A 12,755-nucleotide genomic window follows, 5' to 3' on the forward strand; every position below is an offset into this window, starting at 1 on the left:
GCTTCTTTCACCAAGTGACCCGTCCTTGTAATCCCCGCTTTCTTTTTGGACGTTCCCTCCCAGACTCGGCTCGCCTAATCAGGTTAGACGCGGCCGAGACTCCTACGGAATCCAGAGCCTGTCGTCAGCCTCTCGCGCCGCCTCCACTCATTTCGCCCTCCGCCGCTTATCTCCTCGTCTTCGGCGCGCCCTCCCCCTTTTCGCCTGTTGAACTTCTGGGCCGGCCCCGACCACCTTCTTGACTCCTTCTGCTCATTTTCTCACATTGAAGTTTCTCGTAGGAGCCCTCTGACCTCCGGGTTCCCTAAGTTCAGAAGAACACGTTCGACATCTCCTTCGCTCCTTAAGACGTTCTCTATCGGCCCGGTCGAGATGACTTCTTGACATCTATAGCAGTCAATGGCAGTGAATGGATGTCCATCGAAAGGGAAGCTTGCCTTTTGTCACCTTTCCTGTCTGACACGCGTACATATGATCTTTCTTTGCTCTGACTCCTCTGTTCTTTTTCTCAACTTTGCTCCGTTCTTCGCTCTCTGGCACATGAAGACAGGTAAGAAGTAACACACGCGCACACACGCGCACACAAGCACAGGCCGATGGTAACCAGAGCACTCCTTGTGCCTGCTCTCCTCGAGCTCCCCTTACCCTCCAACACAGAGGCTTGAGTTACACACCTTCTCTGATTGCACGCTCTCCAGGTCAGCTCTAATAGGAGCAAGAGGCAGACTTTTGTGTATGAATCCCCCCGGCCTCCCCCACGTGCGCCCGTGTGAGTAATCAGCCTTTCCAATCAGCCGAATGTCAGACTTCCTCGCCGAGTAAACAGACGTGTCTGTTCCAGAATCCTCCTAATCCTAAACACAATCATCTCAACCCGGTTAATCTACCGGCCCTGCCCCACTCGATTATTTGGCAACGCGCGTTCGCACGCAACGCAGAAAAATGTATGCGAGGTCAGTAAACACAGCCCCGAGTTGCTCCTCATGACCTGGATGGCAACTTCTAAACATGATGTGCAAAATGTACAAAATAAACAAGTTAGGAGACACTGTCAAATTCCAAAGATTTCTAAACACATTAAGAGGTCAAGAAATTCAAGTGATTCAGTCTTGGCAATGCAAGGTGAACCTTAAGTCATTACAGGTCATAAAACATTATCCACATCATAAAGATGATTGAGAAAATATTAAGCTATGCAAAGATGTTATACATTTAAGTTTTCTAACTCTTGAAAATGCACAGAGGTGAACTATATGCCATTCCACATCACACAAAATCATCCGCGTCATAAACCTGACTGAGAAATTTGCAAAGCTTCTACATAGAAATGTAAAATTCTTGCAAATGCATAACTTTGAACAAAGTAATTCCAGCTCATAAAACATCATCCACATCATAAAGCTGACTTAGAAAATGTCAAGGTATGAAAAGCGTTATAAATAAATTTAAATTATTAGCACTGGAAATAGCACAGCTGCAACACGAAAGACATTTCAGTTCATAAAATATTACAGACATCATAAATCTGACTGAGAAAATACCAAGATGTGCAAAGATGCACATCAAGAAATTGAAGCTATTAACTCTTGAAAATTCACAGCTGAGAACCGAAAGTACCGGTAATTCCCGGTCATAGAACAGTAACAAAATCATAAAGCTGACTGACAGTATATCAAGATGTGCAAAGATTTTATCAATCGATTTCAGCTAGTGAAAAAAAATGCATATTTTTGAGTTAATTTTTGAGTTGAAAATCATCCCAGTTCATTAAGCATTATCCACATTATAAAGCTGACAGAGAAAATACGTTATCAATAAATTTAAGATAACTCTGAAAAACGCACAGCTATGAAGGGGAAAGCCAGTCTAGGCCTTAAAGCATCATCCACATCATAAAGCTTGAAGTGCAAAGCTTGAATTTGGGCAGCTTTCATCCTGTCTATTAACATCTCTTTGCTTTTCGAACACTCCCATCAATATTTCTTCATCAAACCGATGACGAAAGTTTTAGTGCATAATTCGGGATTTTTTGAACTTTTGACCGATTCCAGTGATGTAGAAAATTCCTGTCTTCCAAATCAGCATCTACACAGACAATTACACGTACATAGTATACTGCCATTAACCGATCGTGATAGCGGCTATAAAAAGTCTACACACCCCCTGTTCAAATGCCGGATTTTGTGATGTAATAAAACGAGTCCAATTGAATCATGTGAAATTTGATTCCAAACCGATTTGAAGAAGAAAAAGACAGCAACATAAAAGGACATCAGCCAAGATTTGAGCCCCGTATCTCAGAAAAGCAAGGCAGACATGTTAACCACCGTGCCGCAGAAACCTGTGGTAAACTGATCGGCATGGCAACCACAATTAATTAGGAAACCGATCGCACATTTGAATGCATTGAATCTTCTCTTTTCATGACATCTCCACCGGCACTTGTGTTGTGCGCGGCTGAGGTAACAAAAACACTCGGCAAATAAAAAAAAAAGCCATTCAGTGTTATTGTCATCAGCGCCATTATTTTCATGACTGTTACTATTATCACTTCCACTGTAATTCCCCCTCATGTGTGTTCTATCTCACGCACCATTAGTTCAGACTCCCGTGGACCCCGGGGGCCGCGTCATCGTCTGCTGATGTGCCTGCGAGCCCGCCGCTGTCGGCACGCGGACGCCTGTCGATAGCCGGCCAGATGTTTTTTTTTTGCCCCCCCCCCCCCCCCCCCCCCCCCCCCCCGCCCCTCCACCATCTTCCCCCCTCTTATTGTACGAGGAGGCCGTGCCAGGTTCACCGTGGCAACCGCGTGATGGTGCTTTAGAGGCCATTACGTCGGCCCTCTGATGACACTCAAATAGCTATCATTACACCTCCTCCAAGGAGACAGAGCGGGGAGGAGGAGGGGAGGAGGGGGGTGAAGAAGAGAGGGGAAGGCAACGAGTGGAGAAAATCTGAAAGGTGAACGGTGGAACGACGGCATGAAATTGCACGAGAAGACGGGATGAGAAAGAAGTGGGAGTTGACCGGGAGGGAGAATTCAAAATGACCGTTTTGGAGTTAACAGCCTACAGGCCTTTTTCTCCCCCTATTAACTTCTATTCTGCCATTACTTGGGACCGCGGGAGGCTGGCTCGCACCCCGCAGCGTCCCGGTATACTTCTACCCCCCGTTTCACGTACACGCGTATAAGCTCCTCCCACTTCCTTTCCAAAACGTGAAGTGGACGAACGGGAGATGAGCTGCTTATTTTTATTTATTTTTTTTTTTTAACACTTACCATATAGCAATCCATCCAACCGTTGTCTGAGACAGTAGAATGTGACGACAGTAGTTCGGGCACCGGAATGTGCTGCCCCACCTTGGCCTTATCTATTGCATTGAAGACTGCGAATTAACAAAAGTCAATCGGTGGATATATATTTTTTTGAATCCCAGGATGAATGGATGAATGTGACAAAAACAGACAACAGATATTGTTAAACAAATAAACAAAATAACTCCATTATCTCATTCTCTGCCGTTGACGTCAAAGCTCTATTTTTACTGGGCCGGAAATAAGTTGACTCAGTTTCATTGAAAGCTGCATACGAAAAAAAAAGTTAAAATATTTATCTTTTTAAGAAAAAAAACAACACATGCTGATGAGAAAGTATAAAATGACCGAAATACCTTTGCAGAAGAGAGCACATCCTCTTGTGACTGGCATGTGGCTGTTTACTACAGTGGACACAAATGAAGAGGCTGTAATTTTACATTCATTTTAATCAAATTCTATTCATTTAAAAAATAAGACACAAACAATCCCGCTACAAATTCATGCTAAACCTAGCTCAATGAGCGCCATATAATGTAGAAATCGCTAATCAGTCCATTCCACTCCATACAAAGACGTTAGTCTCTTAAATTGATATGTATCAATTCAACATACAGCATTAACACAAATTACTATTTTCTGACGAGCCAAATGATTTAGCGCCATCTTGTGACATCTAATAGTAAGGGCACAAAAATACACAGTGCTGCAATAAGATGATGGAATTTTGGATTATTTTTTTTTTATTCAAAAAACTCTAGCCGAAAGGGGTAAGCAGACATAAATGGCGAATTGTTTTCAACTTCAAACAATAAGGCTTGTGATCATTTTTTATATAACCGGAAGCCGGCAATCTCTCCTAAGCACAATCACGGGCCGACGACGTTCATTCTGGCACCAACTAAATTTCTTCAACATAACACAAATTGGATATATCTTTGTCAGCATGTTCTCAAATACCTCAATTTTATATGAGATATGTTGTTGTATAAAATTAAAAAAAAAAGTAAGTTAGCTTTCAGCACTTTTTTGCTGGTTAAAAATGATCCCAACAAACAAGAGCCAATTCAAACTGCCGCCCTGTTATAGTTGGTAGTACCCGGAGCCACCGCTGAGGGGCGGTATCAGCCTTGTAGTCCAGCAGTTGTGTGCGGGGGTTACCTTTACTGTACAATCTCTCGAGGTGGAAAAAAACAGGAAAGAAGATTGATGCTTGTTTCGTTACTGTTGGTGCCTGTGTGACTGCACAGCCCTGACATGGGAAGAACCCCCCTTTTTAAATGGCAGCTTTTAATGCTGGGCTTTTTAGAGGGGGTGGGGTGGGGCGTGTGGGGGGGGGGGGGGGGGGGGGGGGGGTCTTACAAGAACAAATCAAACCTGAAACATCAATGCAATTAAAACAAGGCTGCACAACAGGAGGACGTTTTGACCCACGAAGATGTGTGTGAATTCTTCACTGCTGTTACGCTTGCATTTCTCGTGTGCTTTTAATCTCTCTGCTTCTCTTGCATGCTAATTTGATTATGATTAGGGGAATTGGTTAAAAAAAAAAAAAAAAAAAAAGCAAGTGCCGGTTGTCCGATATGGTCTCGCAGCCATTCTCTCGCCTTTCTTGAAGTCTGTCCGAGCTTTGGGGTGCAGTCCGGATGAACCGATACCTTGCGCCCCAAAAAGAGAGACCGCCTCTGGATCATTCATTAATTCACATTTGGCTATTACAGTGCGGGACTGTGTTTTACGGCAGAGCGGTTCTTTCCTGGGTGACAGGAAAGAGTTAATATCAACGGGCTAAACGTGATGAGTGAGGGAGACCATGACAAAAACACAGCCAATCGGCGACAAGATTAACACCTTGCGCTGCTACGATTGGTTCAAAGGCTGATATTGCCAGTTGGTAAATCAAACCCCACGTGGGGATGAGCCCCCGCTCGCCAGCGCTCATTGGCCGACACTCCGAGCTCCGAACCCACATCGCCACACGATTGGCTAAACGCCCGCACCGCGCCCCTCCCCGCCTTGTTTTCCGTCCGCTAGGAAAGGAAAAAATCTCTCTCGCGAGCTCCGTGGGCTCGCTCGCGCTTCCCAGTCCCGCTGCCGTGGTCTCGCTTCACATTTATCAACATGTCACAGCGAGCCTCTTTAACGGCGACAAAGTACGAAAAACACGACTGCGCCGTGATATTTAACACGGAGGCAACGTGTCCCGGTATTCCGTTTTCTGTCTGTTCCACCTTACCTGCAGCACACGCGCTTTTAGTGGTTGATTTATGTCTGCGTGACATCATGTACATCATGTGACACGCACACGGCTAACCTTTAATGAGGTCATTATATTAGTAAAGACGAGCAGGCAGTAGAACTTAATACAATTAGACTTTATGGCAACAGCGTCCATCATTCGGGCATCCTTTCACCATCATCATCCATCCAACTGTGCGTGATTACCTTCTACTAACTATCAATTCATTCTACCTATCATCCATTCGTCAACCATCAGAACATGCATCACCCATGATTTCATCCATTCATCCATGTTTTTTCACTATCTATCCACGCATCCATCATCCATCCGAGTCGGCGTCATGGATATGGATGGTTACGATTCATTCATTCGGCAGTGTGTGTGCCTTGCAGTGACCCATTCATTCATTCATTCATTCATTCATTCATTCATTCATTCATTCATTCATTCATGCATTCATTCATTCATCCATTCATTCATTCGCCCGTGTAACAAAGAGTTAATCTAAAACAGTTTTCCAGTAACCATATATTCATCCATTCATGCATCCACCCATGTGTGCCTTCTACTAACACCTTATTACTTCATTTTCCAATCTACTGTAGTACCCTTCATCCAGTCATTCAAACAGCCAGCCATTAATTATCCTTCCATGTATCCATTCATGCTTTCATTGATTCATCCATCCTCGCATCCTGCTATCAATCCCACTAAACACACCTTCATTTATTCATTTGCTCATCCATTTGTTTATGAATGGCGCAACTTCGTATTTGTCCATCCATTCATCCATTCACTAATGCTTTGTTTAATCCATTCATCCATCATTCCTGTCCATACGTCACTCGATGCAGTTTCTTTTTCGAGATACACCACCAGCTGACATTTTTTCAGTTGGAAATTGTAGCCTCTGGTTTTATCAACATGGATCAAACACAGAAAAAAATGTATGTCACAATCTTATTTGTGCCTAACGGTCCAATTCACTCACTCATCCATCCATGATTTTATCTCTTTATTCATTCATAAATCCACCATAGACAATCATTTACTCATCCTACCTTCGATGCAATTCATGATCAATACATCCTCCCTTATGTATTTGTCCATGTCCGTTCATGCATTCATTTCTTCATGCTTTTTCATTCCTTTACCATCCCTTTATCAAGCATCTTTTCACTCACTCACTCACTCACTCACTCACTCACTCACTCACTCACTCACTCACTCACTGGAACCAAACTGTCCCAGTAGCATAACGTTTTCTTTGATGTACTGCACAGGATACATTTGACTGCAACATTGGTTGTATTTATGATCATTGAAATCGAGCTTGTATTCTTTAAAAACAGGTGTTGCCTGCACGTTATGAGTTTTTATTACACAAAGAGGTCAATATCTAATCCCTGAGTGAGAGGAGACTCACACATTCCCACCTTGTACTCGTGCGCAGCTCCACGTTGCTCATTACAACAGGGAAATAAGATGAATCCAATGACTTTGCAATTAAAATAACAAAATGCGCCGCAAAACAAGAGAGAACGGCGACCAAGTCGCTAATTAAATGCTGGAGCAAATTGCGCGTCACCGTTTGTAGATAGCCGTCCTCACATGAGGGCCTCAGCAATCCATGACCGATTTCTCCGATCTGGGCAAAAAGCCTTTCCCGTGCACCAGCGTCACCAGTATATGAAAATTAATCGCCTGATTTAGTCGGCTCCATTTAAGTCTATTAAGCACTAAAGCCTTGTAATGGTTGACCTTATAAGATTTACCAGTTTCAATTACGTCCTATATTTATTGTTTGCACGCTCTCAAGACCACACTGCCCCTAAAGGCCTTCAACATTATTGGTATTTTAATCGAATGCGGGCTAGTTATTAGCTTGCGTACACACGTGATAAAAACGACGACACCTTATGAGACTTGAGGGGCTACCCCACAACATTTTAAAACACCGCCAAGCATCACATTTGCCCACGTGCGATACGCGGTCGTCATCGTGATTCTAATCTATCGACATTTATCCTTCATAGATGAAAAACTGTGAATTTCACAAGGTTGGGGGACGAGATTCTGTCTTCTATGAAATTTGCTACCTTGACTGCGCTAGCGTTTGTCGGCAAAAGGAACATTTTTTTGTTACTCGCAAAAGCCTTGTGCAAGGAGACTTGTGAAGTCATAAATTCTGACTTACTCATAATAAAATAAAAAAAAAAAAAAAAATATATATATATATATATATATTTTATAATAATATTAAATAATTCAATAATTTAAATAATATTTAAACCATATATATATAATAATAACATTAAATAATTAAATAATATAAATAATATTTAAAACCATATATATATATATATATATATATATATATATATATATATATATATATATATATATGGTTTTAAATTATTTAAAAGTATTATTATAATATAAATATATATTTTTTTTAATGTATGGATTATTATATATATTTTTTAATATATATATATATATACATATATATATATATATATATATATATATATATATATATATATATATATATATATATATTTTTTTTTTTTTCCAATGGTAAAAAAAAGTCGTAGAAGATGGAATTTTTTCATTTTTTGGCGGGGGTTATTAGCTGTAATACCTTACAAATTCAAGCGCGTGTGTTAACCGTCACTTATTGGCATCTCCGCCTCATCCATTGCCAGCAGGCGCATGCAACGAATCGTACCTGGCTTCTGATCCGGCATCAGCGGGAGGCGAAAGCCCTCGGCCCGCGGCGTCCGCAGGAAGGGGACTCGCAGCGTACCCCCGATGTGTCCCGGCTGATTGTTGTCACGGCGATGGCGGCCATAGTGCCGGTTGCCAGGGAGATGGCTGGCTGCTTGTCTTGACCCGTCCCCCTCGCGCTGTCACCGGAGTTATTGATGCACGCCGCTGCTTGCTATTGTGGGAGTGCAGGAGGGAGGGCGAAGAGGACAACGGTTAATGAGTTCGGGAGGAAGAGGGACTCTCCCTCGACACCCCAACCTCCACCCCCCCCCGCCTCTCCATTTCTCATGGGGGTCTGCCTTGTGTGAGTGTGCATTAAGAATGGGGGTCTCTCGTTATCCATCATGCTAAAATGCACTTTGGCTCGCTGGAAAACGCTCGCACACCTAAGCCCTGCACGCTGCTTTTATACGCAACGCTTGCAAGACATTCTACTGCACTTCTTTTGAAACGGTAAACAAACGCATTCTTTCACACACGGAGGAGATTCTGCCTGAAGCTAGGGGCAAGATTAATAATGACCCCTCTCCCCAAAGACAGACCCAAATATACACTGTTTGGAGAAAGAGAAGCAACAAGTAAAGATGATGATGGTGCCAAGAAAAGAGGAGAATAATGGCCAAACAAAGACAATAAATACGGGAGGGGGGGTGTATTTTTCTTCTCAAAACTGATTCGTTGGAAGCGCATTAAAACATAGGCTCTTGCAAACTCCAGTTTGCCCTATCTTCTATATGTACCCCCGTTTTTTTTTCCATACAAAAAGGTCTCTAAAAGTCCGACCCAAGTGGAGATTTGCCAAATTCTCCTGATCCGCGTTTGCGTGTAGCAATCATAATCCGGAGAGTTACGTCATCGCTCTACTCTTGTTCTCCCCAAAGATGCCAACTGATGACTCAGGATGGAAGTTCTTTGTTAATAGACAGAATTAGGTGAAACTAGTGCCACCGAGCAGCTTCGCATGCTTACGAATGAATAAAACGGCACTGTGCGGATTCCTGTAGCAGCATTTTTTTTAATAAACAAAGTTGTATGGACAGAATTTTTTTTTTAGAGACGAAGGGAGAATTATCGGTATTTAGATTCCCTGGTTACGTAGACAAGGCCTAAATTGCCCCTTTCAGATCTAGATTACCATCAAGACACATACCTCAGAACGGGGGTCACCAACATGGTGCCCATGGGCTCCCACATTTACTCCATAGATGTTTTAACGCAATTATGACGAGAATGCAACACTATATACAATACATGCAAAAATGTTAAGTTTATCACAGCTGTAATGTAAAAGACAAAAAAAAAAAAATCGCAAAATGTGCTTGAATTTGACCTTGAAAAAGGTGTATGAACCTTGTCTAAAACATCCGTATAGATGGATGAAGAAGAATCTGAATTTACCGCAAACACATATACGCACAGTATATAAACACACACGCACATGCACACACTCACACAAAGAAGCACCAGCATGGATTAATGCCTTTGCTTCAACTATTTCATTTATTAGTGTCAGAGGCCTTTGTGATGAGGGCATTTTTCAGGTTGCTAACCATTATTCCCCCAAGGCCCCAGGCTCCATAGCTTCTCGGAACACAGTGTGTGTATGTGTGTATCTTTACATACAACACAATTGAATGTGAAACCTGCAGATCCTCCTGATCATTCCTATAAGTAGTCAAACCAACTTGTGAACCTAATGTTTTTATATGCTATTCTTTTGAACGTCAACACAATCCTGAGCAGATTCAAGTTTTTTTTTTTTTTTTTTTGCCCTTGAAAAGCTGTTTTGTTCATTCAAGCGCATCGAATCTGCTGAGTATGCGGCAAGCCATCACGACGACCTGAGAGAAAATGACAAGTGAGGCAAACATCAACATGTCTCATTATTCTATAGTGACATTAGTTGCGGTCTGAATAACGACTGATGACATAAATAACATGGCATTGAGGCATTCATTTAACGGTTTACCTTGCACGGATTACAGTTAATTTTGAAAAAAAGAAAATAAAAATCTTCTATCAACTCGACAACAAAGGTGAAATTCTCTTTAGCGAACACTCAGGGGAGCGCTATTATTTTTATTATGTCTGTAATGGTTGTAATACTTTAAAAAAACAATAAAAAAAAAACAAATCTAACTTAAAATTGATAACTTCTTGTGTTTTAAAATGTAATTCTACCTACTTAGCAGTTTTAGCTAACATCACCCTGTTGACGCGTTAATGCTAGCTTTTCATTATTAATGTTGCTGTTTTGTGTATTTTTAGGGCATTTAAGGGGGAATCACAAAAATTTCCTATGCATGCTGACTGATATTGCGTTTATACAATGGCGGTCCGTGCATTTCATACTTACACCGTTTGTGATGTCCTACTTGAATAAATACTCTTCATAATACCATAATTTATGACACCACGGCTGGAGAAATCATATACAGAAGCACACGTATGCATTACTGGGTGTTGCATCACTTTAATCGTGTACAACACAGGCTATTTTCCAGAGCATTTCAACATCAATAAACCCGAATCAACAATTAAAACTTACCACGACATGTGATATCCATTAATCGAATATGGCCGAAATAAAATGTAAAAAATACATTAAAAATAAAAAATATAAATAAAATACCTGCACTCGTCAAAACGGCTGTCCCCCAATTATTTCAGCGGAAAATCCATTCTTCTTTCTTTCTTCCAGAAGACTGACTTTGTGGATGTTTTCCTCTCCTTCAGCCATTGTGGGTTAAAAAAGCAGGTAGATCTATTTGATTTTTCTGTTAAAGGTACCCGGGTCTGGCTCTGGTGTAGGCTACACCGTTTATGCAGATCAACCAAGTTACACCGTGTTGCCTAGTTGATATGCATTGCGCTGCCCCCCATCCAACCCATCCAAACACAGGGCACGTACATATCACGTTTAACGCGAGGCCTTCTAGCTGGCCTTACTGTTGCCAACTCATGCTCTGATTGGCTATTGCAACTGTCTATGAACTATATGTTCCTGTTTGCTTACAATGTACCGCACTCTTGATTCTAAAGGACTCGGGCAGATTTCATACAGACACACAAGTAAGCTGAATTCTGATTGGATAAAAACTCTAAATTAAAATTACAACTATGGAATGAGTGTAACCAAATGGATATAATATGACACAAAGAGAAAAGAATATGGAGAATAATTGGTGACAGCACAAGACAAAATTGCCACCGATGAAATGCCCAAAACGGGTTGATTTTGCCACTACCTGTATATTCACAAAAAAATATGAATCAGAATCACGCTTTGTTTGAACTCATGGCGGTGAAAACAACATATTGTTAAAATTTTTTTAAGCATCCCAAAAATGTCAAACGAACACCTAGCTTCAGCAAAATAGTAGCGTTAGCAATCGAAAGCTAGCAATAACTACGTTGGTAGCCTCTCAAAGAATATATAGCTCTTGTACAGTATTACAAAACGGATCCAAACTGAACATTCTAATGCACAGTAACTAAAAAATTGATCACGCGTTGATCAAAACTACATGTTTCTTTCATACAATCACACGAAGAAAACGCCAATGTTTTGAAGGCAAAGCTCACGACCGAGGTGTTAAATACCGCCATACAAGTTGTGAGTTAAACCAAGAATTTAATCAAACCACCGGGCCCTTCGCGACCCCGTGTCAAGTCAACACAAACACGACGGCGATTCGAGATCCACATTCACAAGTCCAACACGCGCACGCAACATGCTGGTGCCAGACCAAGAAAAAGAAGAAGAAAGCCGATCCAATGAGATGTCTTCACGTTGCTTTCAAAGGTGAAAATTGAGTACACGCAGCCGGATGTCATGAGATCACTCTCGTGACACGGCAACAATACGAGGGAATCGACGCGAGTTCATACCCCGCGTGATGTTGCGCTTCCTCCGAGCAATTCAAGTGGCATGTTTTTATCTGATGATTCTAAAGTTGGGAAGTTGATTTCCTCCGGCACTAAAATGAGCGCTCGAAAGCATGTGACAAAAAGAACTATAAATATTTCCGATGCGTATCAGTCATATTTTGTCTAACGTAGAGCTGTGATTGTATCTTTCAAAAATGCGCTGAGCAAATTGAAGTCACGTGTTTATTTAATAACAACTTGGTGGCTGAATCACCCCCCCCCCCCCCCCCCCCCTTCTAATGACAAAAAATGCTATTTTTAGAAAAAAAAAGTCTTTTTTTTTTAAATCTTCATGCCTGTTTTACATTTGCCACGTTTTTTTTTCCCTGCTCACCGCAAATCCCGGTTAATATTATTTATCTCTCCCCGCAAATTCATCTGTCTGATGGTCTCCCCTGTATTTCCGGCCATTCATCCAGCATCACCGTGTTGCTGATGTGGTGCAATGGAGGTTGCACGGAGGGAGTAAATAAACAAAGCGGGGGGCAGGATTCG

General features: G+C 41.7%; 1 protein-coding gene across 1 annotated transcript in view; it reads right to left on the reverse strand.

Annotated features, from left to right (window-relative positions):
* The window catches only part of fscn2b (fascin actin-bundling protein 2b, retinal), a 46,910-nt gene that overhangs the window by 14,079 nt on the left and 20,076 nt on the right, over positions 1–12,755 (reverse strand). Inside the window, exons 2-4 of the mRNA XM_088439948.1 lie at positions 8,290–8,502; positions 3,673–3,720; positions 3,281–3,387 (exon numbers count right to left, since the gene is read on the reverse strand). Of these exons, the coding sequence (XP_088296074.1) occupies positions 3,281–3,387; positions 3,673–3,720; positions 8,290–8,308 (174 nt within the window). The 5' untranslated portion in view covers positions 8,309–8,502. The remainder of the gene's footprint in view (positions 1–3,280; positions 3,388–3,672; positions 3,721–8,289; positions 8,503–12,755) is intronic.

The sequence above is a fragment of the Hippichthys cyanospilos genome, chromosome 17, assembly GCF_059441005.1.
Source record: "Hippichthys cyanospilos isolate Australia breed blue-spotted pipefish chromosome 17, RoL_Hcya_1.0, whole genome shotgun sequence".
NCBI classification, from domain to species: Eukaryota; Metazoa; Chordata; class Actinopteri; order Syngnathiformes; family Syngnathidae; genus Hippichthys; species Hippichthys cyanospilos.